This window comes from Phaenicophaeus curvirostris, chromosome 7, assembly GCF_032191515.1.
Source record: "Phaenicophaeus curvirostris isolate KB17595 chromosome 7, BPBGC_Pcur_1.0, whole genome shotgun sequence".
Taxonomy (NCBI): domain Eukaryota; kingdom Metazoa; phylum Chordata; class Aves; order Cuculiformes; family Cuculidae; genus Phaenicophaeus; species Phaenicophaeus curvirostris.
In genome coordinates this window covers 32,243,538-32,271,010 of record NC_091398.1, presented here as the reverse complement: position 1 = coordinate 32,271,010, position 27,473 = coordinate 32,243,538, and the positions used below count along the sequence as shown (strand labels likewise).

The following is a 27,473-nucleotide window of genomic DNA, read 5'->3' as shown; positions in this document are numbered from 1 at the left end:
GGTCACCAGGCTGTCTGTATGCTCTCCAGCGTGTCTCCTAGCTCTTTTCACTTCATCCTGTTCCCTCCTCACTTTTTTTCCTTTCCAGCTTTGACCGTCCTTAGCCAATGTTTCTTTCCAGCTGCTGAGCGCTAGAGAGCATCAGCAATGACAGGACCCCCTGTCCATCCTCCAGGCTCTCCTCCTCCTCTGCAGAAACCTCCTGTCCCAAGAATAGCAGCACCTCTGTTGAGCATGTTCCTACTATTGTCTGCCTCCCTTCCTGGCTATTTTTCACTGTTATCAACGGCTGTTCCTGGGGAATGATCATTCCTCATGCTCCCATGATAAAGGACCAAGCAGGACTCCTACGTAAGACATCAGCCCCGTAATGGCACAGGTAATCAATCAAGGGAAATACAGTCCTGGACTAAGCGCCCTGCTGAGAAACAGGATTGGAGGAATGTGATTCGGGCTGCCTGCACTGCTTCTGCTGTCGATAGTTCTGCACATGCCTCCCACAGTAAGTAAACATTCCTGAAAGCCAGGAATCAGGAGGCTGGCAGAGTCTGCTGCAGGAGAGCTGGCTACCTGTGCCTCACACCAAGCCTGGGAAGCGCCCATGTGCTTACCGTGAGTGTGGGCTCCCAGCTGCCAAGCAGGTGCCTGCTTACCAAGTTCACTTGTAGCACAATAGCGAATATCGCTTCAAGAAAGAGCTGAAGTTTGCTCTGTGCACTAGTGCCCTTTCTCAAAGCACTGCAGTCCTCAGCTTGGCAAAGCGTCTCAAAACATCTTTTACCACCTATTCCAACTTTCCACAGCCCATCACCCTAGACAGATCAAATATGAATGCCCAGAATGCAGGTGTGCTCCAGATCTACCAGTAAAATCAATGACTATGGCCATAAAACATACGGCTCGTTACCTGTGCACTGAAAACCCAGCCACTGGATTAAGCAAGTCAGCCACTGAACAGCACAACGAAGGAATCCGGGTTTGCTAGCGAATGCTGCCCTTTCCCGTGCCCAGTCTGACCACAGTAACTCCTGTTCATCTCTACATATGTTCCTTAGGACAGATGAATTGCAACGCTCTCTCTTTCCATACACACCCACCTCGTTTCTCCCCACCTCCCCAGTACAGGAGCCAGGCAAGCAGCAGCATTTACTCCAACCCCATGCTACGTCTGTCCTACCCGGTTCGCATACGCTGAGTGCCCAGCTGCCACACTCACACAGCCATTTCATTTCCCTTAGCAAAGGGCAGAAGGTTCGGTCTTCTCTGCCCCCGTCTCCACTAAACTTGTAGTAACTTTCTTTCTTGAAGAGCTCTGCTTTTCCACAGAGTTTGGTTGAAATTGGTCAAAGGGTTAAACAAATTCATAAAACGGGGTCTGAGACACAGCCAGACAACGTCATTACAGTAGTCTGAAGAAACCACATTGGCACTGCTGCACCATCTCAGTGGGGTGCCAAGTCACTCTCTCTCTCTCTTCCTTTGGCTGAAGGGATATTTTATTATTCCACTCACATCGTAACAGCTTCCCCTGAAAGCCACCACTCTTACTTGTGTTTGTGTAATCAAGGGAGCTTCACCCCTGAACGTATTTCTGAATGTGAGGCATTTTCTTAAATAAGTGGTGGTTGCCCAGGAGTTTCGGAGAGACGATGTTAAGGTTTAAACACCAACGGTGTGAATGAAGAGCCTCACATTTTGTGACCCTTCCATTATATTCATGTGCAGAAGACACAAAATAGAAGCTGGGAAATTCTCACCTGTTCAAAGCAGGATGGACACTGTGGGATAGGAAAGCTAAAAGCACCAGCAGACTATGAAGAATTATTAGTAAGAATTCACATATCCTTATATGAGCTGTTTAATCAAACAACATCGCATTGCACTTGGCTGTGTTTATCTGCCTTTATTCCTACTCAGTATATCCAATATAAATTTGTCACAGCTGGAATTTCTTTCGAGTCTGTAATCTAAACCAGAAGTGAGGTATCAGAATTTATTCATGCAGTCTTGAAAGTATTTTACTTGTAACTTTAGGAGTAAATAAAGCAACTTACTTTGCTTTGTATTACTCTGTAGGCTTTTTTACTTATCGCACACTTACTTTGATGTTAGAAATTTATTTAGTAATACTTAAATTTCGCATCAGTGCTTCAGTCTAATGATTTTCTCCCTCCTTTGCTAAATCATTAAAATGTTTGCAATGTCTCTATTACAGCTTGACAATCAGCATTTTTCACCTGATATTTGGAAAACAGAGACAAAACCGAGGTGAGACTCACCTATTTAAATGCTAGTTCACAGTCTTTATTTAGGGACATTGAAGCCCACCCAGTTCCAAGCCCCCTGCCAAGGGCAGGGACACCTCCCACTGGGTCAGGCTGCTCATCCAGCCTGGTCTGAACACTTCCAGGGATGGGGCATCCACAACCTCTCTGGGCAACCTGTGCCAGTCCCTCATAATAAAAATTTTCTTCCTAATATCTAATCCAAACCTCCCCTCTTTCAGCTTAAAACTATTACCACTTGTTCTACCCCTGCCCTCCTGATAAAGAGCCCCTCCCCAGCTTTCCCGCAGCCCTCTTTAAGCACTGGAAGGAAAGGAAGCGTAGTGGGGGGAAGGAAAGTGTATTCTTTTCTTCCTTTTTGTCCTTTTCGCAGCCAGCCCCCATTGAACCGCAGCGATGCCCCCGCACCGCCCCTGCGGGAATCCTCCCCCCCCCGCCCCGAGTCGCGAGTGGTGCCGCCCGGTCCGGCCGCCGCGTTGCGCGGCAACTGACGCGGCCGCCGTGGCGCTGAGGTGAGGCCGGGCCGGACCACGGTGGGTGGGGGTGGGGGGGTGTCCGGGAGCGGCGGGGTCAGCGGGGAGGGGGCGAAGGGCGGTGATGGGGGCGGTCTGTGGGGAAACTCTGTCAGCGGGGTTAGAAACGTAGAATGCCGGGTTGGAAGGGTCCTCAGGGGTCATAGAATCATAGAATAACCAGGTTGGAAGAGACCCACTGGATAATCGAGTCCAACCATTCCTATCAAACACTAAACCATGTCCCTTAGCACCTCGTCCACCCGTGCCTTAAACACCTCCAGGGAAGGTGACTCAACCACCTCCCTGGGCAGCCTCTGCCAGTGCCCAATGACCCTTTCTGTGAAGAATTTTTTCCTAATGTCCAGCCTAAACCTCCCCTGGCAGAGCTTGAGGCCATTCCCTCTTGTCCTGTCCCCTGTCACTTGGGAGAAGAGGCCAGCTCCCTCCTCTCTACCTCTCCTCTCAACCTCTCCTCTCTCCGAATGGGTCGGGTTGGAAGGGACCTCAAAGACCATCCAGTTCCACCACCTCCCACTGGACCAGGCTGCTCCAAGCCCCATCCAACCTGGCCTCGAACACCACCAGGGATGGGGCATCCAAACCTTCCCTGGGCAGCCTGTGCCAGTGCCTCACCGCCCTCTTCGTCAAGAATTTCTTCCTGATGCCCAATCTAAATCTCCCCCCTTCCAATTTAAAGTCATTTCCCCCGGTCCTGTCAGTGCATGTCCTTGTAAACAGCCCCTCCCCAGCGCTCCTGCAGCCCCTTCAGGTACTGGAGGCTGCTCTAAGGTCTCCCCGGAGCCTTCTCTTCTCGAGGCTGAACAACCCCAGCTCTCTCAGACTCTTCTCAGAGCAGAGGTGCCCCAGCCCTCGTATCATCTTCATGACCTTCCCGCGGACGCATTCCAATAGTTCCACATCCCTCTTATGTCGGGGATTTGAGAACTGGATACAGATTCCAGGAGTCGTAAAAGTGTCCAGTGTAGAGGAATCTACCACTTCCTTGAGGAGGTTGTTCCAATGTTTAGCTGTTCTCACAGTGAAAAATTGTCTTATGGGATCCAATCGGAATCTCCCTGGGAGCAACTTATACCCATTACCACTTGTCTTTTCCATGTGACTTCTTGTAAAAAGGGAGTCTCCATCCTCTTTGTAGACACCCTTTATGTACTGGTACATGGTAACAAGGTCTCCCCTAAGCCCTCTCTTCTCCAGGCTGAACAAACCCAGTTCTCTCAGACTTACTTTGTATGGTAGATTTCCCAGTCCTCTGATCATCTTGGTGGCCCTTCCCTGGGCCCTGTCCAGCCTGTCCACATATTTTTTGTCTCGTGAGGATGAAAGGTGAATGCAGTACTCTAGATGTGGCCTGACAAGCACTCAGTAGAGTGGGAATTACATTAATTAACACATAGTGGACCTGAAAAAAAGCACAATTTCCATTGCTCCTAGAGCACGTCAATGCTGTTGCAGATTTCATGCAGTATGTAATGGCATAGTAGCACATCTCTTACTGGTGATGAGGTGTGCTAGGAGTGCTGTGAGGCACCAAGGGATCAGAAAGCCCACGTGCAGACCAAAGAAGGGTAATACCCTGGCCTGAGGGGATTTGGGATGAGTTTTGCCATTGCCTCCAATGGAAGCAGGATTTAACAGCCCCAGAGTTATCCTGTTTGTGGCTTTGCAAAAAAAAAAAAAAAAAAAAAAAGTCATGTTGAAGATAGACATATATTCCCTCAAACTTTTGTTGATCATTGTTAATCTCAGTTTGATCTGGACAGGCTGGATCCATGGGTGTACATCAATTGTATGAAGTTTAACAAGACCGAGTGCTGTGGTTGTCTGGCACTGTGTGAGTTCAAATGTGCATGGATATTAATGTGACACCATCCTAAGCTGTGTGCCCACTTTTCCATTCAAAAAGGACAAGTTCAAAATGAAGTGTTTTCATCCCTCTTCTTGAAGGCTGAAAAATCTAGTATGGGTTTTGAACTTGGTACTTTTTCCACAAGTATCTTGCCTGTTTCTCCATGCAGTTGCCTGGTTCATAGGAGAGCCAAGGACTATGTCCTATATTTATGAAGATTGTTTCTTGTGGGTGGATTCTGTCTGGTGTCTTTATTGTGTAATATTTGCACTTGTCATTAGAGAAGTTTATGTTCTGATAACTGTGCTTACTTAACACAGGACCTATAATACCCATGGCGTATGTTTCCAGGTATCTTCACTAAACAAATAACCCAGACGATGCTATCCAAAGAAAAGATTCAAATGCCAGTTTTCTTACCCCTCGTATTAATATTTTAAAATTAAAGATAAATCTGTAAGTTAACAATTCAAACAACTGGGAGAGATTAGAAGAACATCTCTGCAGAAATCAGTCTGGATAGTGGTAAAACACTGTCAGGATGGACAGGCCCAAACAGTGGTGGTAGGTGGAGTTAAATCCAGTTGGCAGCCGGTCACAAGTGGTGTTCCCCAGGGCTCAGTGTTGCAGCGGGTTCTGTTAGATGTCTTTATCAGTGATCTGGATGAGGGGATCAAGTGGTCCCTCAGTGAATTTGCAGATGACACCAAGTTGTGTGGAAGTGTTGATCAGCTTAAGGTCAGGAAAGTTCTGCAGGGGGATCTGAACAGGCTGGATCAACAGGCTGACACCAATTGTATGAGATTCAACAAGGCCAAGTGCCGGGTCTTGCACTTCCGTCACAACAACCTGATGCAATGCTACAGGCTTGGCAGTGAATGGCTGGAAAGCTACCTGGCAGAGAAGGACCTGGGGGTGTTGGTCAATAGCTGGCTGAACGTGAGCATGCAGTGGCCCAGGTGGCCAAGAATGTCAACAGCATCCTGACTTGTATCAGAAATGATGTGGCCAGCAGGAGTGTGGAAATGATCGTACCCCTGCATTCAGTGCCAGTGAGGCCGCACCTCAAATCTTGTGTTCAGTTTTGAGCTCCTCAGTACAAGAAGGATGCTGAGCTGGTGAAGCTTGTCCAGAGAAGGGCAAGGGAGCTAGTGAAGGGTCTGGAACACATGCATCATGAAGAGAGGCAGAGGGAACTCAGGTTGTTTAGTCTGGAGAAATGGAGGCTGAGGGAAGACCCTATGACTCTCTACAACCAGCCAAAAGGAGGTTGTAGTGAGGTGGGTGTTGGCCTCTTCTTCCAAGTAACAAGTGGTGGGACAAGAAGAAATGGCCTCAGGTTGCACTGGGGAGGTTTAAACTGGATATTGGGAAATATTACTGCACCAAAAGGATTGTCAAGCATTGGAACCAGCTGCCCAGGTTGAGTCACCATCCCTGGAGGTATTCAAAAGACATGTAGATGTGGTGCTTAGAGATATGAATTAGTAGTGAGCTTGGCAATCTTGGGTTAAGGGTTGGAGTTGATGATCTTAAAGGTCTTTTCCAACCTCAATAATTCTGTGATTCTGTAGTTATAAGAAGAACTTTCTCTCCTCTGTGCAGGGGGACATGAAGGAAAACAAAAATGTTTTACATGGTCCTGAAAGACAAACGTCCCCAGTAAGCTCTAGAACAGATGAACATGCCCAGACTTCTAGGGCTTGTGGTGGGACCAAGGTTTCCTGCAATCACTTTGTCCTTGTACTTAGCACACACAGTGAATAATCTGTTTCAGTAAGAAAAGAAGGTATCTTCCTCTCCTAAATGTTTTTAGGCAGTATTACTCAACAGACGTTACCAGTACAAGGGAAGATGTTTTGATCATCGTTATTTTATTTTGATTCGCCCCCAGGTGCTGAGGAATTTTAGTGCCGTTCTGACTACATTTCTTTCCTAACATGGACATGGTTCAATCAGCGTCCACAGAAGTCACGATCAGTGATGAATCCTTCGAGAAAATACCCAGTGTCCTTCTGGACAGCCTAGTGGAGGAACCTAAAAAAAGACATTATGTCCCCCATCACTTGCTGGAATCAAGTAAGTTTCTGTTCTTTCACTGTTCCCCAACCTTGGAGCAATCCTAGCAGGCACCTTGCTTTTCTTTTTCTTCCCCTCACAACTCAGAGGCAAAACTTCAATCATGTTGCTTAAATTGCATCTTCCTGTGAGCCCAAATTTTAGGAGAGGTAGTTGGGAAAGAAGTAGTGGCTGTACAGCTCCTGAATGGCTCTGAAGTTTTGAGGTGGTTTGTTGAAGCCATGTGCCAAGAGATAAAGTGGTGACAGGATCATGGCTCTGCTGGGGTAGTGGATGCTGCCTTAACCTTCCTTTTAAAGAATCATGTCTGCTTAACAGGAGAAATAATCTCTGTCTCATATATATATATATATATTTTTCTGTATTATGTTAGGTGCAACATAAATACACTTAATCAATGTAAGAAACAACCATCTTGTGTGTTTCACCTGGTCTCCTTGCCTCCCTGTTTTATTATGTGTCTCTGTAGAGATTTATTCAGAACGTCAGAGGAACGAGGTTATACAGGCTGAGCCTGCTGTGTTACACTTTGGAGGATATGAGATTGGAAAACATCACCAACAGACACTGGTAAGTGTCAGAGCAGGGATCCTCCTGAGACTCATAAGTGGACGACAGAAGCTAAGTAGACTGCTTGTGGTCTTGAGGCCCTTTGCTCTGTGGAGAGCTGTAAAAAGCAGCACTTAAAACCAGTGGCCCTGTGGTACCAAAACAGACAAGTACCATGCTGTGTGCATCACTGTCCTTTAGTCTCTGTTTTACTTTTCTGTTGGTGAGCAGTGTTAGTGATATGCGGCTTGCAAGTCATGAACTAAGGATTCATGCTTTTACTCCTTAAGAAACTGTTTTTAAAATGATCCAAGATCATCATTATGTCTGCAAACATGTTCACTGTTTGGAAAACTTTGAAAGCACCTCTGGCCTTCTGCCACGAGCAATTTGATCTAAGGAAAGCAATTCATGTCACAGGTTTGATTACTTTTCCTTGTGAATAGTTTGGGTATTTCCTTTCCTTCCCTCTGTTTTCCTTTTGTCTGCATTCTTTATTGCTTTAAGGTGGAGGTTGGGTGATTATGGTGGACTAGGTCCTCCAGGTGTAATGAAATAAGAATGTAATGTAAACAAGATACAGGAGGCTTTACAGGTTGAACTGCCACCAATCAAGGGTTTATTGCTTGTGATCAAAAAAAAAAAACCCCATGGAATATTTCATGATTCCTGTTGTGTCAGACCTCTGTAAAAGTTAAGTCAAAAGATTGTGTCATCTTTTATTCCATTTGCACAATAGCGAAACAGAAACAGAAACAGAATTTGATTCAACAGTAGTGTCTTCTTTAGCAAGATTGTTATTCCTAGTTAAGGAATTAATTGAGACTTTGTTTCAAAGAATAAAAGTGCAAGTTTTACGTAATTTTCTTTTAAACTCAGAACATATTCAGAATTATTTCTACTAAAGTAAAAATTATTCCTTCCTTGTTTCAAACAGCTTCTTTGCTATGGATAGTCACACAGAAAGTACAGTCGGCCTTTTCAATTGACCTCTTATACTGCAAAATGTTTTGTGGTTTTGCTTCTCTTTTGTTCTACAGAAGCTGATAAACATTTCAGGTGATGTAGCAAACCTTCACATAATACCACCCCAGACAAAGTATTTTCAGATCAAATACAACAAGACAGTAAGTGTCAGAAAGCCTTCACACTGCTCTTTGCATGCACCACTGATTTTTGTGTCATATAAGCAGCTTTTACAGACATTCTATCTTACTTTGGATCATTTTTCAGCACCGGCTTGTCCCTGGCTTATCATATGCAGTTAGTGTTGATTTCTGTCCCGATGAGTGGCGGTATTACCATGACTGCATTCGAATTCACTGCCAGGTGAGAATTTATTATAAAATATTTTTACAGTTACAATGGAATGAAAATAACTATTAGGACATGATGATAAATGATAAAGTAAATCACAGAATGGCTGAAGTTGGAGGGAATCTATGGAGGTCAGTTGGTCTGACTCCCTCCTCGAGCAGGGCTGCATAGAGCCAGTTGCACAGGACCATATCCAGACAGCTTTCAAATAACCTAAAGGATGGAGATTTCACAACCTCTCTGGAAACCTGTGCTGGGGCTCAGTTACACTCACGGTGAAATTTTTTTTTTCTCTAGAAGCTACAGATACCACGTTTGAGATCAATAACTGAATTCCTCTAGTGTCTCCTCATAGGGCCTTAGAGGTGCTGAGCTGCCTCAGCTCTTGGACAAACAAACGCACAGGGCTCAAACACCTGTATACTCCTCACCAAGTAATGTTGGTTACTGAAAAAGCCTTGAAAGTTTTTCACGTAAGACTTTTCTTTTCCTTGAATTTAACGACACATTAGACGTGAAGCCCAGTATATGAACAGCATGCCCTGTTGTGATAAGAAAGTGGAATGCTAATTGTAAAGGTACAGTTAATCTCCTAGAGCCACATGGGTTTATTCCCAGTAAGTCTGGATTGGAGTATTTCACTTTAAGCATTTAAAATTCAACATCTCGGAGCTGTGGGTAGAATATCTTCCTTATTCTGTTATTCATTGCTAGTAGATCAGTCTTTGTGCCACACTGATGTAATGTCATAGCTGAGCAGGCTGGGAAGAGCTCTAGCTAGTTGCTGAGGGTATGGAAAGACACATGGATACTGAAAGCAGGTAGAGTATCAGTATCTTAAGAGGTGACACAGTGATGACCTTAGTTTTATGTCGACTTACTGGCCAGCTACTACAGAAACTTCTTCTTTCCATAACATTTCTCCATTGTAAGAGAGAACTATTTACCCCCTTTTTTTTGCAGGGAGAACATACATTAGTTGTACCTTTGCATGCTTACCCTGCTGTGAATGTTGTGGAATTTCCATCGTTTATAAATCTACCTGATGTACCAGTTGGTAAGAGGTGAGTTAAGGACAGACATTTGTCCACATTTGTAAGAAAAACTGAAATATCTCATTTTCCTCTATTTGTGCAACTTAACATCTTAGAAGCTTAAGAAGTGAGCTACCATCTGGACTGCAAAATAATTCCATATATGAACTGTTTGAAGCACACATTCACAGGAAATTAAATGTTGTGCATGCTAAACATACATAGGTGGAACTGGGTTTTTTAAGGCACCGTGGTTACTGTGGAAGCTGCACTATACCTTAAAACAAATTACTTCCTCAGTCTGCTGTTACATCTTCTTCATGAACAGGTCATATTAAAGCAGAGAGGAAAGGACTTTGATATGATTGTTTATTTCCTTAGGCATTTCAGAATGTGCTTTCCAAAGGAACACTGTGTATAATATGCGTTCTTTGCTAATCAGCGGGATAGGATTTCAGTCAGACAGTTTACAGAAAAAACAGAAATAAGCTTGGGTAAATTGGTCTTGATTTGTACGATGATGGATGGTGGTACACCAATGCTTTTGTGTTTCAATTTGATACGTGAAAATAGCTGCATACATAAGCAAGACAGCTTGAAAAGATGCGTGCTAATACCCCTCACACAACTGGCATGAGACATAATGGGTTTTTATGAAAATCAGGCCACGACATCATTATTTCTATAGTCAGTAATGTCCAGTCATTCTGGTGTGCTGGAATTTTCAACACTTCTGAAGACTGCACAGTCTTTTCTTGTTGTCTTCTATGAGGAGGACCACAGGAGGAGGCTGATAATTGGTGCTGTACTTAGTGTTCCTCCAGTTTGGATTGTTTGTACTTGCTCGATATTGCAGTTGGTAAGAATGTGAGGATAGAAAAGCAACTTCTAAAACACAGTTTATATAAATTTTTCTGTAATCAGTTTTTGTATGGGTAGGAGTAAGTAAGTCAAGATGTGAAATAACCAGCATTCAAATGAAGATTTAGCTCTCGTTTCCTCACCACGCAGAAGATCTGAAATATTATTTTGGAATGATGAGAAATTACTGTTTTCACATTAGTAAATAACCCATCCCTCTGAATGCAGATAAATTCAGTGCATGTTGTGTATAATATAATTTTCCAGCTTGTAATTGATGATCAACTGTAGTTTCATTAACTTCTGTCCTTTCTCTCTTTTCAGTAAGGAGTATGTTATCCTGTTGCAGTGCAGTTGTCCAATAGATTTTGAATTCCACATTGATTTTATTCAGCCTCACAGAGCCTTCACTGTCCAGCCAACATCTGGTAGATTGAATTTATTTAAAATTTTAAGGATTAAATATGCATTTATTGAGTGTAGTTATTTGTGACAGTATATTCAGTATTATGCAGAAAAAGCCTTTGCGTCAGAGTGTTTGCAGGTAAACACAGGCTGATAAATGTTAGCCATATGCAGCGTCATGGCAAATAGCCCTCTGTGCTCATAGATTTCTTTGGTCAAAGCTCAGCTGCAGACCTCTGGCAAAATATTGGGCACCCCAAACAACTCACCTGGCGTTTGTCTTCCCCTTTGGAAATGAGAGGGGGGAGGAAGCCCAGGATTCACCACTTTATCACACATTTCCCCACCGACTGTCTGGCTCCTGCCCGATTAAAGGAACAGATATCTGTCTTTGAGGAATAAATATGCATCATATTACTTGACTGAGAGCACAGAGGAAATAAAAGATGGCTTCTGCTGTATCAAACGTAACTCTGTCCCTGTTTTTCCTTAATGGTCTGGAAGAATTTGGTAGAATTGTGTCTGTTGGTTGAGGAGCTGGTACAGTCGTGGGCACAAAGCACAGTGCTACAGGTCAGGGGCAGCAGTGGATGTCACATTTAGTCTAGACCTCTGTGTATGGGTTTACAGGAGGCAGGGACTTTTGTTTGCTTTTGGCTAAGAGAGCGGGGGTTGTTTAGCCTGAAGAAGAGGAGGCTCAGGGGAGACCTCATTGCTCTCTACAACTACCTGAAAGGAGGTTGTGGAGAGGAGGGAGCTGGGCTCTTCTCCCAAGGGACAGGGGACAGGGCAAGAGGAAATGGTCTCAAGCTCCACCAGAGGAGGTTCAGGCTGGACATTAGGAAAAAATTTTTCACGGAAAGGGTCATTGGGCACTGGCAGAGGCTGCCCAGGGAGGTGGTTGAGTCACATTCCCTGGAGGGGTTTAAGGCACGGGTGGACGGAGTGCTAAGGGGCATGGTTTAGTGATTGATAGGAATGGTTGGACTTGATGATCCGGTGGGTCTCTTCCAACCTGGTTATTCTATGATTTGCCAGATGCCAGCAGAAGCTTGTGTGTGCCCAGGTGTTTTGATAAAATTATGTGAGTGAGTGAGACTCAGAATTATTCCACGTAAATACATGAATATCTAAATAAAGAAATAAGAACCTTCATAAATCTGCGGCTTAGTGCCATTTGTCTCACTGGAATTTAAACTTTGATATTTTTTATGCCCTTTGATAAAAGTACCTGTTGTTCCTATATGTACAATGATATGAATTTGCCCTGTCTCGACAGCTGAATTTTCATTCTTCCAAGACAGTAGTTGGATTCTCACATGTGTGGTTCTCAGAGATGAACCATGCTGCTGCCTTGATTTGGGTTATTCTTTCATAATAATATTCTTTCTTACTTTGTGCTTAAAGAGGTTTTGATATATCAGGAGAGGAAAGAACCAATATTACAATTGAGTAAAACTACAAAGAAGGTGTAAAATTTATCAGGAAGCCTTTGGGTATTTGCACAGTCATAGACAAAGTGGCTGGTACTATTTCATGCTTTCTAAGTTGGTTTCATTCCTGGGAGAGAGTGGAGAAAAAATACCCTAGAAAAAAATCAGCCCAGTAAAAGTTGAGTCAGAAGTCATGGCAGCTAGAAACTCTGAGTCACTGAAGGCCATCTAAGAAGCACCAAGAAGTTTCAGCTCCTACTCAAGCCATTATGCGCTGAGATCAGTAATGATGACATACTATTAACAAATTACGCACATGAAAAAAGTGCACCCTCAATGAAACTAACTGCTGCTTAAAACTGCAGAAAACCAGGCAGAGGTAAGAAGTTAATATTACTGATGAGTTGAATAAGCTTCTTGGTGCAGAAATGGTGAGGAGCATCAGGGTCTGTATCCTGGGATTGCACTGAATATTTGGGGATATAAAGGGTCCTAAAGTGGTTGAAAAAAAAAATCAAATAGGTAAATAAGGAAATAAGACCAAGTACAGATAAGTACTGCATCAAACCCAGATGATTCCCCAAACGTGGAAAGGCACAGAGGAATATGTTTATAATGCTTTGCTCATGAAAGCAGGAGGTGCCTGAGACTTAAGACTGGCAGGTGCAAGTGAAGAATTTCTACATGTAGTCAGTCAATTATTTCACATCAGTAGCAAATATTTAGTCTTGCTGTTCACTCTCCTCTTTTGCAAAATATCTCCCATTATCTGGCAACCAGAAGTTCTTGAAAGACACTTTGAGACCTGAAATATTTTCCAGGCCTACTGTCATCCCTTCAAACATGAATGTTGTTTAAAAGAGATGTACTCCAGAATCAATTTCAGCATACTTTAGCAGGCTAACATTAGATGAACTCTTATTATATTTCTCCTCTAATAACAGGAATCATTCCAGGCAATGGGAAAGTGGAAGTCACTGTGAAATATTCCCCACTTCAGTATGGAACAGCACGAATGACAATGCGGTTATGGATTTCACAGTTTCACTCAAACCCCTATGTATGTGTATTCACAGGAACATCAACACCACATCTGGGTCTAATGTATGTGCCTCCAACTGATCTTTGAGTGTTCTTATCCACTTCTATAAAGTACTGATGTAATAGGATTTCATGTCAATTTGCTGTAATTGTTTCAAACATTTGTATCTGTGGAGACTTAAAACGCATTCATGTCATTCAAGTGTTAATATATGTACCTGCTCTCTTCCATCATTTGCTCAGAATGCTCTTTATCTGTATGAGGTGAAACCATAACAAAGTAAAAGTAAGAAGAAGCTACATATCCTTAAAGAATTAGTGAACATCCTGATCTTCTATCATGCCCTCTTTGTTCTTGTTGCTGAGGCTTTGCACGATACAGGATGTTTTGAGCATTAAGGCCTTTTGGGCTGTACCTAGTTTTTCATGAACTGTGAAGCTGGCAAGATTAGAAAGTTTGGTTCCAATTGTAATTTGGGAGAGAAATGTCCAGTCTCCGTGTATATCTAAAGGGGATGTTAATGCATGTACTAGACTTCTGTGCCATTTACAGAGTACTTATGAGAGCAACATCTGTCTTTCTGACACCTAGAAAAGAACATTTTGACAAACAACGAAGTACTCTAGAGAAAAAAACTGCAAGAAAATCCATGGTGTGGAGAAGAGACCAGTTCATCCAACCACGACTGAGGCCTATTCAGAAAGTAAAGGTGTGAAGAGATAATAATCACTTTTCTGGGCTGAAAATCTTTGTTTCTATTTCTTCCTATTAATTTATGTCTCATAGGAAATTGAATACCAGAACCTCAGATTCCCCACAGACTTGTCAAATCCGTATGCTGTTGCCACTGTTTTGAACCAGGAACCTGGCAAACTGAAGATGAAGGACTTGAAAGAAGGTAATGTAATTGAGCAGGATAAACTTGGTCTTAGCATTAGTTGTAGATTTCTGATGAGGAACTTGGCTTCAGAATTGCTGAGTTGATGTGACTAGAGTTTCTGTAAGAAATCTCACCTTAGCTTTATGAATTAATAAGTTCAGTTGTCATAGCGGGTGGATTTCCCGATTAAAAATTCAATCTGTTTGGAGGCGTGATATGGCTTTCTGATATCCCTGCAGCCCTTTGCCAAGGCAGTGAAGAGATAAAAACAAGACAGATGAAGGAAGCCATATTTCAACTAAAAGTTAAACAAAATATTCAGGAAGAGGAAGCAAATAATCTGAAGCGGTAAGTGTCAGTTATCCACAGTAACAGCTCTGGGGTTTGCTTAACTAAGGCCTCTATGAATGATGTATGCAATGTCCATTAGTGCATAACACTGCCTTTGCATGTCCTGATAGGTTTGGTTTTCAGCTGAGTTAATGTAGTTTTGCTCTTATTTTTCTCTCTTCTCCCTGAGCACAGTCTCAGTAGTCAGCCATAGAAGTACCCAATGAGGTCTTTGACTGTCTTATGTTTGCATTCAGAAGGAAGCCTGCTGAAAACTTTGTTCGCCGAACCTTGTTCTCAGGCATCTCATCTTGTGCCCTTAAGGGCAAAGGAAGCGTTTGTCATGGTTGTCTGTAAATCAAGGCTAAAATATATAACAGGGTGAACAGAATGGCATTGGAACATCAAATAGAATAAAGCGAAACCCATAGTCGTGTGTAAGGACAGCTTGATTTCATTTGCAATCCACAGATCTGCTCTTATGCTGAATATTATGGACCCCTTGGTACCTTAGGAGAAAAAAAATAAGTCTGTTAGCCTTTAAATAAAGCAAACCGTATATTAAGTAAAGCATTTTTTTTGCTTCCACTGTAAATGCAGGCAAGTTCATAGGGGCAAAGATCCAATTTCTGTGAAATGTAAAAAAGAGATTATTGAAAACCGACAAAGGGAAGAAGAGCAATACAAGGTTAGTCTTTACTGATTTTTCTATAAATTTGATATCTGATTGAAACTCAGACCCCAAAAGACATGATTTTAGTTTGTTTGACTTGCTCAAGGGTTGCAATAAACACTCTTTGAAGGGAATAAAGTCAGTGTGTTGTTAAGCACCTCCAGAATGTTACACTGTAAATGAGTTCCACTAATTGTAAGGGAGGAAAGAGTATACTGAATGTTTTATACTAATGTGATTGTTCTTTCTGGTGACAAATTAGATCCAAAGAGGAGATCCTATCATAGAACAGGAGTTTCAAAGGAATGAAGTAGAAGTTTCTTTCAGGCGTGTTATCCAGCCTGTTGACCAGGTTTGTTTATATGTTATTATCACTTGCTATATGTTATTATCACCTACTAAGCTAACAAACACTGTAGATATTTGGCACTAAATACTTTTCCTCCTAATATTCCTACTTCTATGTCAGTGTCTTGCTTGCCTTTTTACTTTTAGTGCAGTAGGGCAAGTGCTGTGCACAACTCATCTTATGATGTTCTGATCTAAGGAGAGAAAAAGTAAAAATCTGCAGGCCTTTCCTCAGATTCATGTTGCTTGTTTCTGAAAGTTCTCTCAGAAGTAGCTTCTCATGCCTAAATAGAAGGTTAAGCATATCACAAGATTTGCAGCCTTTACCTACAAGACCTTTCTGGTACTTAGATTGTTTTGTCCATCTCTGAGGTGTGCGGTATTTCCTAAGATCCATTTCCTAGGATTATTGGAAGCTTTCTTTAATAGATAGCCTGCTATAGGTAGAGATACTGAAGGAACTTTGAATATTAGTAACATAAACTACCTCCTTCTTGAGGAAATAATCGCTGTGGGAGCTATTATGTGCTCTTAATGCCTGTAACAAAGGGCTGAAAGTTGTTTGTTGAGGTATGGCATGAGGTCGTGTAGAGCTGATGTTCTGAGGACCTTCCTAATCTAAATGGCGTTTGAGTGGCTTTCCTCCTGCTGAGAGGTAATGCACTCTGGGGCCACTGGAGTCTCTTCCAGTGCCACATTCTTCTGTCACATCAAATTAAAACTGAAGAAGAGATTAATGTATCAAGAAAGAGATTTACTTATGTTCAAAGAGTATTCTGACAATTTAAGCCATTAATTATAGAGACATCACCTCTGCCTCAAGGAAGTCTGAAGCCAGAGATCACTAGATGTGGGGAGGTTATTCTGGGGAATTACCACTCTTTTAGTAAGTTTCTTCTGTAGGTATGTGCTATCAGCCATTATTGGAGACAATATTCATTTTGCTGGGCCCTTGATTTGAGCCCATAGAGCTATTTCAACTTCACATCTGTGCAAGTTGAAATGTATGTTTGGTAGACACCTAGTCCTTCCTCTCCACTGTCTGACTGCCCATGTATTGCGCTTAGTATATGGTTGTCATTTGTGTAAATGCAGACCATGCTACATTATCTCTGCATTCCCCACATTGCATCTGCAAATATGTGGTGATTACTTCCCATTAAGCTTTGCAGCAAGGATTTCTGGTTAAATGCCAATACTGCAGACGTTTTGACGTGATTTCAGTGTTTAGAAATAACATGGATTCACGCCAAGGAATGGCTTGGGCTGGAGGAAATTTCTCCCTCGCCTAGTTATAAAAGGGACGTCCTTTTTCTTTTTTGTTTTTTTTCTTTTAAAACATACCATGCAGCATCCAAGTGTCCATCCCACATTTAACTTGTTCCATAATGACCCTTGGGACAACAGAAAGAGGATGTTGAGGCGATTCCAACAAGCAGCATACAAGGTATTGTGAATAACAGGAATGCAGTGTGATTGCATGATGCTTTGGAAACAGAGTAAACGAACATGCAAACTAGTGTGTAAGGAGTCTTCATAGCTATCCAGGGATTTGATAGTTTAATAAATATTTCCTTACTTCACCAGAAAATAAAGAGTAAGTTTTGTATTCAGCTGGTGCTTCAGCTGGTGCTTCTGGTGATGCAGTCAATAGTAAACAAAAGCAGATGAATTTAGATTTTTTAAAAAGTAAAAAATACTATTGCACAAAAAAGAGAAGATTTCAAAATGCATATAGGATACAGTGCCCAATTTTGGGCCCCTAGACTGGAGTGAGTTCAGTGTAGAGCCACTAAGATGGTCAAGGTCTGGAGTGTTTACTCTGTGAGGGGTCTCTGTGAGGAGACACTCAGCCTGGAGAGGGAAAGTGGAAGAAGAGCAGCACCTTCCAGCACCTCTGAGAAGGTTAGTGATGATGGAGCCAGGATCTTTGCAATGGTACATGATGGGAACATGGGAAACGGTGGGCATAAATTCAAATAAGGGAGGTGTGGACTTTTCATAAGAAAAGAGTTCTTCACCACAAGAACAGTCAATCACTGGAGCAGGTTGCCCAGAGAGGTTGTACAGTCTGCATCCTTGGATATTTTCAAGCCCAGACAGGATAAAGCTCTGAGCAACCTGGTCTGAACTCATCACTGACCTTGCTTGGAGCAGGAGGTTGAGAGCTTCTAAGATCCCTTCCAACCTGGAAGCTAAAGACTAAATCAGTAAAATGACATGGTCGTTCCTGTTTTGCACAAACAAGGAGGTGGCTAAATGGGCTCTTCCGGAATTAAAACCTAGGACTTTTCTCTGTTACCCTGTGATATTTGTTGCTACTTACTCTCCTCTTTCACAGAGCTGCAAATATTCATATGGCTCTGATCAGGTGGCTGTTCACCCATTGGTGAATATGTATATGCCAGTAGACACAGCTGAAGTATTAGGACCTAGCCAAAAACCATCTAATTAACCTTTAAGACTAAATGCAGATTTGAACTGTTTTTGTTGTGAAGTGTCACTGTAGAGTTGAGATCTATTCTACATCTCTCCTTCCCTACTTTCTCTCTCCTAAACGGAAATCCAAGGCAAAAAATCTGCAATAGAGATGTCTGAGTGAGCTGTGTAGAATAAATACAGTTTTAATGGCTGTAAATCTTAGAGTGTTCAGCTTAATATTGAACTTCAATATCATACTCTCAGATTGTGATGCAGATTCGGCTAAATCATTTGCTGCTTCTGTTGCGTGGGCTAACCAGAGAAGCCAGAGGTTTGGAGAAAGGCTCTGTGTCTGGTAAGGAGTAGAAGAACAAGTTGATATTTGGGCCATGAGTTATGATACTTCAGGTTGTACTGCAGTGTGTCAAGTATTTTACATATATATTGACATGTACATGTAAAGAAGAGAAGTGTGACAAGGTAGAAATAGCTGTATTTAAAATACATCTATTTTTCACACACATTATTTACCACAGTTAAAAAATGTGATTAAGTATTCCTAGGAGCCTTGCAGTTTATCTACCTAATAATAGGGCAGAAGTTGTGGATGCCCTGTCATTGGAAATGTTCAGGGTCAAGTTGGATGATCTTTTAAAGGTCCCTTCCAACCCAGACCTTTCTGTATTTCTGCCTATAGGCCTGAGGAACAAGGAGAGGGCAGGTGGGACTGTATGAGAAACACGGGTGGGTAAACAGACCAGGTGGAGCCCAGGAGGTTAGAGACAGAAGATAAGAGGAGCTTATCACACGGGAGATGGAAGAGGGAAAGACACCCAAATGTGATGAGGCAAGATATCTGAACTCAGTGAACTGGGGTGGCAGGAACCATGAGATACATTGCTAGGTATCCAGTACTGGGATGAGTTCTCCTCCTTATCATTTTCCCTTACAAGTGCTTTCAAGAAATCACTACGGTGAAATGAAAGTGCTGGCCTAGAAACATTAGTTGTGCCTTGGATGGGAGTCACATTTGGGTGTACTGAGGACAGAAGAGAATTTGTCTCTTATTTCCCACCCCCTCATACCCAGATTTGACAACTGATGAAATGCCTTTCCATATCAAGTCTTTTCCTGCTTCTGCAAGTGGGCGCTTTTAATTCCCAGTAGGCAGGAGTTGCAAGGATGCCTCAAGTAGAAGGCATAATGGAACTTACTGTAAGAGAGGCCCTCTTGCTTGTCTCTGCCTTGCTGAGCAGAATGAGGTAAAGGTCCACGCTGGAATGAGATGGCTGTAAATGTCCTTTTAGCAAAGAGGAAATTAGATATGTCTGCTAGTCAAGGTATTATGCCTGCTGTTTTGTAGATGTGGCCTTTAAAGCATTTAGGAAATATTATCTTACTTTTTTTATATTAAAATGACTAGATACTACCTGTCTTAGGAAGATGTTAGGAAGATATTTTGTGGCTTGATTCTGTTGTTGAAACAGTATATTAAGATACATTACAAAAATCTTAATATTTGCTTTCCATTCATGACAGAAAACAGGAGTTTCAGCAAACCAAAGGAGAATGAAGAATATAAGAGCATTTCTTCCAGGATATCTGAAGATCGTATATTGCCTTTTGAATTCCCCTTTTACAGTTCCCATGAATTGAACCGTGATTTGGTAGGTATAGTCACTGAAATGGTGGCCAACATCAAGATAGAATGCTGCCTAAGACATTGGCCCCAAGCCTGATACTGCCTTTATTAAACTTTCACAGTGTGAACAGTGTTCTGGGGTTCTGACACATTAATTCAGGACTTCAGATTTGCTAAGAGTGCTGCCAAAAACAGTAAAAAAAAATCTTTGCATTCTCTTAACTGCATTCTAAAATTCTGAGTAATACACAAGCGAACAGTGTTACATACCATCCATAATTTTGCAGAAGAAAAAAAATGAAAAAGAACTGAAATGCCAAAATCCAAGAAGGGACAGGAGAAATATCAAACAAGGTGTTTGCATGATTATTTCTATATGCTTTCAGGTAGCTGTGCCGATGGATTGTTGCCGGAACAGAACAAAATGCTCACCATACAGCTAGGTTTTTAATACTGTATTTTTACAGGCACCTGATGCTCTTGGCCTAGTTCCTATCAAATCTGTAGATGTGAAAGTCCGACACATTCTTCCTTTTTACGACTTGAAGGTGAGTCAGTTCAGCTCCCTCAGCTGTATCACATTACTGTCATTCACTAGTCATTAGACATTTTTTCTGTCTGATTAAGTGGCCTCAGCGTGCAGCCCAGTAGAAATGTTGCCTTGATATGGCTGTAAGATCAGCATGCTTTTATTAAAAACAAATCTCACCTGTTTCCACAACTAATAAACTTATAATCCACAGTGGTCCCCTCTCTTCAGGGAGAGATGAATCACCTCAGCTGAAAACGTTATATCTTAAACAACAAAATCTTTCTGTGAATGAGGGTACTGCAAGCCTTGCGTATCACACAGTTTTCTAAGAGTTACATTATTGAAGTGGCTTCCTTTTGTAAAGTAATGGAGGTCTTATGTTTATTTGGCATCCAATTCTGTGTTCCTTCATTCTCGAAAAGGAAATGCAAACACTTCTTGAATTATGTAATGTTTTTTTTTCAACTTTGTAAGTATAGAAACATTTTTTTCTCCTGGCTTTTAAACCCTTTTCTTTCCAATTTTTGAACAGCAAAAGATCAAATTCTGCACCCCATCAAAGTAAAAATATATCCTCGAGTTCAAATCAGTGCAGATTTTGGCTCAACGTTCATTTCTAATTTTTTTTCAGGTGATGTAACAAACTTTCTTGTAGCATCTTTTCCCCTTATTACACATTGGTTCATTTATCAGTTATGTGTATTACTTAACATAGCTTTTCTCTACCCCATTAAGTTCGGTGTATTTGATCAAGAAAATGTTAAATCAATGAGAAAAGCAAGGCTGGAAATACTTTATGCACTCCTTCAGCTTGTCCTGGTGAAGCATGGCTTCTCAAAGTTTTGGTCATATACCATGTTCCAGAATAGTGATCCAAATATCTTTTACTTCAGAGATGTAAACAGTCTGTGATAAAGCTGGAATGTTCCATTCCATCTGTGGGTTAATCAAAAGTGGTTATTGTTACCTCCTGCAGCAAACCTTTTTCTTTGCGCTTAGGTTCCTCAGCATTTCAACATTATGAAGTACGAGCCATTTTGTACACACCATGCAGCCACAAGTTACAAACCTCGAAAAATTTCCCGACCACTGCGGCAGGGAGCCCAGGTAACAAATCATCTCAAATACAAACTTTGATGAAGTCACTCCAAACTCTACATTCCTACAATTATTTGATGGATCTTATCTCAGCTTTTTACAGCAAAAGGCCTACTAAACTCTGAAAATCTTTGATGTCTGTGTTTTTCAAGGATGAGTTGATTCAAGTAATTGCTTCTCCTGCGGGGCAGCTTAACCTGGACTCCCAGAGGATGGATTTTCACAAACCATCCCCAGAAGAAGTAGCAGAAAGAGATATCAGCCTCTTAAAACTGGTTCCTCCCCAAGCTTTAGTTGACCCTACAGAAAGCAACCCGCTTCGCATTTTTGTAAGTAGAACTTGATTTCCACAAAGAACCTAAGAAAAGAGGGGCAAAGGTGTTTGTTTCATCAGGAGCCTAATGTGGAATTGGCAGGCAGTTTTCTTGAGCGGACGAAAACTATCCGGAGTTCAAGGTACAAGCTCTGGTAGGTAGGAATCACAGAGCTCAGACCACTGAGAGTGGCATCATTTCACTTTAAGGTGGAATTTGATCAGTTTAGGGGAGGCCCTTCTAAAAACCTCCAGCTCTCCCAGAGGTAGGTAGGACAGATGCAGTCTTTTCTTATGTTCAGTTAGAGGATTGCAGTTCTGTGTGATCCTTAGATAAACTGAGAAAAGTGAAGTCAAACTCTTTGCTTACATTCTGTTCTGCTGCCTTAGATTTTCCAGTAGTTCTCGCAGCACCCCCAAACCACACTTCCAAATTATTAGAATCATAGAATCATAGAATCATAGAATCATAGAATCATAGACACAGAGGTTAAAAAAAAAATCACAAACGCATTACTTAATTGTCACATAGATTATGCTGCTTGGCACCAACTACAGAAGGTATTTCCCACACAGTGCAGCGCAGCCTGGAGGACCCTGAGGTGTCCCAGAGCCAGCAGACAGCTGTGTAGCTCAGTGAAGTGCTGTGCATGGGTACAGACAGCATCTCCAAGCCAGCATGGCCCTGAGCCTGACCTGAGTGGCTCTGTCGTTCAGTATTACTTAGTTGCAATGGCCCTGAGCCCAATGAGCTCATCTGGTGGTCTTGGCATAACATATATGTCATAGACTTGTCTTCACTGCACATGGCCAGGGCTCCAGCGGACTTACTGATAAGACCCTCTGTGCATCTCTTTAATCCCCCTGTCATGTCAGCTTAAGATCAGGCAAAACCTGATCCCACACTACCCAGCATTAGGCTGCATTCAGAAATGGATGCTAATGCAGTGAAATAGATGCCAAAATGCTCCCTAGCTTCCACCAGAGCACAGCCAGTTCCCATTCTTGGATTCTGAACTGTTCGGAGAATCAGCAATGGATTTTGGAGTAATCAGGCAATAGCTTCTTCTCCCAAACTTGTAAACAACACCTAAATTGCTATATTTTAGACAGCAGAGAGCATGAATAAACCAGTCAGATAATGGCTCTGTGGTGAGAGAAGAGACAGGAAATGGAGGGTCACTGAACAGAACAGTCACAATGAGACAAAGGTGTGAATCTGGGAGACTACACTAATTTTAAGGACTGAATTTTCATCAATTTAGCTCTTTGTGGTACTCAGAATGATTTCCTAAAAATAGCGTCATCTTTGTTTTTAGAACCCCACTCCAGGATTAGTTCCATTTTTACCTCCTTTGGCCTATTGTGAAACAAATATTGAATATCATCTTTGTCCTCATCCAAAATACACCTTTACCAAGGAATGCCCCAAAGGATCCAGTATTCCAGTCACACAAAAGAAATTTCTGCATCATGAGGTATGGCCTTTGGGGTTTATTGTGTGAGTACCTGGCTTGGGGATGTTCTTTGCAGAGCATTTGCTCCAAGGAATCAAAAAAATGAAGAATCATCCCAGATAGAAGACATTTTCAAAGATAAATTATGCAGACACCTAAGTGGAGTCAGTACATGGATCAGAATAACTTGTTCTTCCTAGGCTTTATCCATGTTTTTTATTTATTCCTGAGTATTTCTCTGTTCTCTCCTTCTTTTTATTGTCTGTTGTATTTTCATGACCTTGCAATGGAGGAATCTTTTAAATACAGAGAACTGCAGCTCCCCAGATTCAGTTGTCAGCCAAGAAGTCAGATGTTCTGTCCTGCAAGCCCATCTCTCCACTGCATTATGTGTTCTTGGTCTGATCACTGTAGCACTTGTCATTTCAGGAAGTGATCTGTGGAGTAATGGAATGGAGAAGATCCTTACCAGTGGTTTTTTCCACTTTTTCTAACACTCCCACATTGACAAGTACACTACCTAGGTAAGAAAGAATTTGAATATACAGTACCTCTACCCTGCTCCAGTTTTTGTCCTCTGTAACTACAGTGGCCAGTAACTAGTCCCACAAATAAAACTGGGCCTATGAGTGGAATGAATTGCTGCTCAGAAATCCAAAACCAATGGGGAAAACCCCTACTGACCTTCTTGAAAGACAAGTTAAGAACAATATCATTAGAGAGACTACCTAGCCCTAAAAGGAGTGTTTCAGTCTGGACTTTCAAAAACATCTCTCCTGAATGCTTTTTCATTCACTGCTGGGAGACCCTGGGAGGTACAAACTTTGTCTATGCTACAGAAATATGAATGATAAAACCTTTAACATATGGGCACCTGCACGCAGTGGTGGCCAGTAGCTGTCAGGCTCATATTCCCACATATCACAGCAGTTTCTGTTATAGTCAGACTTCCTACAATATTTAAAAGTGCATCAGCTTCATTGTAACTACAACTACTGTGAAGCTTCGAAATATAAGCATTGAGTGCAGTTATTCACTGCCCATTTTAAACTAATGCTGTTTCCATCACAGGGATCCGTACAGTTTAGATATGCTTCCAAGAGATGTTCCACCAGTGCTGTATGACTTACCTGAGAGAGACAGGGAGAACATAATTGATGAGTAAGTTTCTCCTCTATTTTGTATTCAGTGTGATTGATTGTGTCTTAACCATGTGCATGGATGTCTCTAAACCAGTCCCAAGAGAGCCTCAAAGACAAAAGCACAACATCCCTCTTGCATGAGATGTACTTCTGTTTTTGTTGGCTAAGAGATACTTCTAAAAGTATAAAGTCCAATTGGTTTTCGTCTTACTGATTTTTAGTGAGACAGATGAAACTGAGTTCGAAATGATTCTTACTCCAGAGATGGTGAGAGCTGAATTTCCACAGATTGGAGAGGCTTTCTCAGAAGAAAACAAACAGAAACCAGCACAAGAAGAAAGGTAGATATAATTTGAAATTATGGGGAAAGAATGGGAAGGAAACTGAAGACAAGCATCCCCTTCAGAGTTGCATAGAAAGTCCCAATGAGGTGCTCTAGGGGCTCCATCATGAGTGGGATGCAGATCTGGTACTCTGAGCAAACTTGGAGCAAGCAAATCTTTCTGTCCAGCAGTTGCTCCCTCTTTAGTCATGATGTGACCTAGATGTCAGAATGTGTATAATAGCCTGAAACTTTCAGAGACATCAAGAGATTTGAATGTCTCATTTTCTATAATTTTAGAGGGAAATTATCTGATTGACATTGAAATCCTGTGCAACTATCAGCCATTAAACTGTAAAACAGTGCTGTGTATTATGAGCTGTCTGACAAAACACTGACTGCTGTATTGTAATTACTACAGCATTGATTGAAAATAATTTGCTGTAAAAACACAGGTGTGTCGAATTCAGTGCTGCCTTTTGCATTTTATGACAATCTGTTTGTCAGAACATCGGGATTCGGGATAGCTTGTTTAAAAAAGAGTGACCTTTTTCTCCACAGAGATACAATGCTGGATGGTGCTTTTCCTGGGTAAGTAGTTTTTTATAAATATAAGGTTCTTTGCTTTTCAAGTTTTAGATGTTTTCTTAAAAAATGAAAATACTTTTCTATATAAAATACCTGTGGGTATTGACAGTTACTTGTTGAAAGCCTCCCTACTTGTTTGGCTTTGTAAAGAAGGGGTAAAAGATATTAGCAAACAATGATATCCCAATCCTTTATGCTGTTACTGGAAAGTTCTTTGTTGTTACTGAAGCGGCGGTGTTTCAGAAGATGACAGAGAATACATTGCTCCTGTACAGCACTTTCAGAATTTTATCCTTAAGCAAATCAGTTTTTCATGCAGATGCTCTCATTCTGGCCATCACAGCATATGTTCCTTCATGGATGAAACGTAAAACTGAGTCTAATGTATGTTTACCTATCAGGTGGTTACCTTTCCTAACAGCCCAAGGCAAAAGTGAATGTTCTTTCAGTCTCACTGCTTTTCTAGTTCTGCATAAGTAGTGGAATACCCTCTGTGTTCATTATAAAAAAGAGAGAAATTATGTGCAAGTGTCTCTTCCTTTGTTTTGGTCAGCGTTCCTGAGTAGCTCCCCTGGCTGTTATGAATGCAAATAACATTTTAAACTCCTTGCAGAGACCTGCACAACCATCCAGATGGACGTTTTCAACTCCAGACCAGCGAGCTCAGAGAGAAAGTTCAAAAACGTGTGGAAGAAATGAAGCTGAAAGCCCTAAATAAAACCCTTATTCTGGGATAAGAATAATTTTACAAAATCCATGTCTTGGCACTGCTTATCCTCTTAATGCATGAGGCCTTCTGTGTCCCAGCTACATGTACTTAGGTTCAGTGAGGTTAGTGACTTCTTATGCAAAGAGAAGAGAATCACCAGTAGTGCCACCTCTGTCAAGGACTCTCTGTGACCATTGCCTCGAACACAGTCATTGCTCCAATGAGAATCCTCAACCTCCTCGTTTTGTGCTGGAGTGAAGGACCAGAAAAGCACGGTACTACCAATGTACATAATTTGGAAATTAATATACAGCCCACTATTTTCAAATAAAATGTGAAAAATCCTCACGACCAAATTCTTCTGATTTTGTTTTTTCAGTTATGACCTGTCCTTGACTTTTTGCAGGTAAGTCACTAAATCTCAGACTTGACTGTAAACGACACACTTGAAATTTTTAATGAAAGGTAAGACTTGAACACAGTTACTGTTCACAAAGAGAATGTCCAAGCAGATCTCATTAGCTGTTCAGGGGGTTAATTAAATGCATAGCTCTCTTGGCAAAAGGGTGCATGAATTGGGTTGATGAATTCCAGAGCCTTGTGAGGGATGTGTAATGCTGGGGGTGTATTCCCTAGGAAAGGAGATTTTGCAGCATATCACCTTTCAGCTGAGATGTTTCCTCCTTTCTTGCGGGCAAGCTGGACATCAGGTAAATGTGGTTTTATCCATAGTGAGTTGATGGCTCATTTTGAAGAGTGGTCAAGGCAATTTGTGGTGAAAAGATCATATCTTCTATACTAAAAAGCATGGGAAATGTGGCAATACTTACTACATTCCCAGGAGCCACGCTTCTTTCCAGACATACTTAAAACCCCTAAGAAAAGAATTTTATTTTAGGGAGAGGAAATCAATGTAGACAAACTGTAAAAAGCCCAGGAACACTGAAAGTGGGAAAGTAGGGTGAAAATAAATAAATAAATAAAAAGCTGTTAGGTTTCTGTGAAGTGTCTCATTGGCAAGAGATTGTTCAGAATGCAGTCTGGGTATCTGCAGAGTTTCTCTGACTGCAAACAACTGCTTAAACAAGTACACATTGCTTTTTTCAGCTAAGGTTAAATCAAACTTAGATAATTCTTAGGAACAGCTAAATTTTAGTGTCTAGTAAAGTTGGAGTAAGAGTTCAGAAACAATGGAGATTAATGGAAGTTGATCTCATTTTCTTAGAGCAGTATCCTCTTGCCGTCTGCACAGTTTCCTGGTCATCCCAATGGAAATCGGTCATTCTTCTCCCTTCTCCAGTGGCAGACATCAGCTTTCAATGAAATGAACCTCCTTTCTATTTTAAGTAATCCTCCTTTTTGTGTTTCAAGGGTTTTATGGGTCAGGTTTCCATGTGCAGAGAAGGGAAGGAAAAGCTATTACCTAGCCCTAAATTGTTCCTAAAATCCAAAGGAACAGCTAGCAGTGCACAAATCTCTGTGCATTATATCCCTCCAGAATACCTTGTAATATGAGGCCGACTCTTCTCAAGGTCATCAGAGGAAATCCAGCTGTGTCTGAGAACATGAAATTTGGCTAAATAATTGGACGTCTTACATTTTCATATATGAGGCCATTTAAGTATTCTCCT

General features: G+C 41.7%; 1 protein-coding gene across 1 annotated transcript; it reads left to right on the top strand.

The window, feature by feature from the left end:
- The first annotated feature begins 2,714 nt into the window (after positions 1–2,714).
- CFAP221 (cilia and flagella associated protein 221) lies at positions 2,715–26,788 on the top strand. The gene is made up of 25 exons (XM_069861492.1): positions 2,715–2,797; positions 6,562–6,746; positions 7,216–7,316; positions 8,336–8,422; positions 8,529–8,624; positions 9,576–9,676; positions 10,832–10,935; positions 13,290–13,449; positions 13,979–14,096; positions 14,174–14,285; positions 14,507–14,615; positions 15,198–15,285; positions 15,533–15,622; positions 16,970–17,065; positions 18,304–18,394; positions 19,579–19,706; positions 20,149–20,229; positions 21,213–21,320; positions 21,464–21,640; positions 22,944–23,102; positions 23,511–23,605; positions 24,153–24,242; positions 24,445–24,564; positions 25,107–25,136; positions 25,747–26,788. Exons 2-25 carry the CDS (start codon positions 6,608–6,610, stop codon positions 25,868–25,870), a joined length of 2,604 nt encoding a protein of 867 aa, XP_069717593.1. The 5' UTR covers positions 2,715–2,797; positions 6,562–6,607; the 3' UTR covers positions 25,871–26,788.
- Positions 26,789–27,473: the final 685 nt, after the last annotated feature.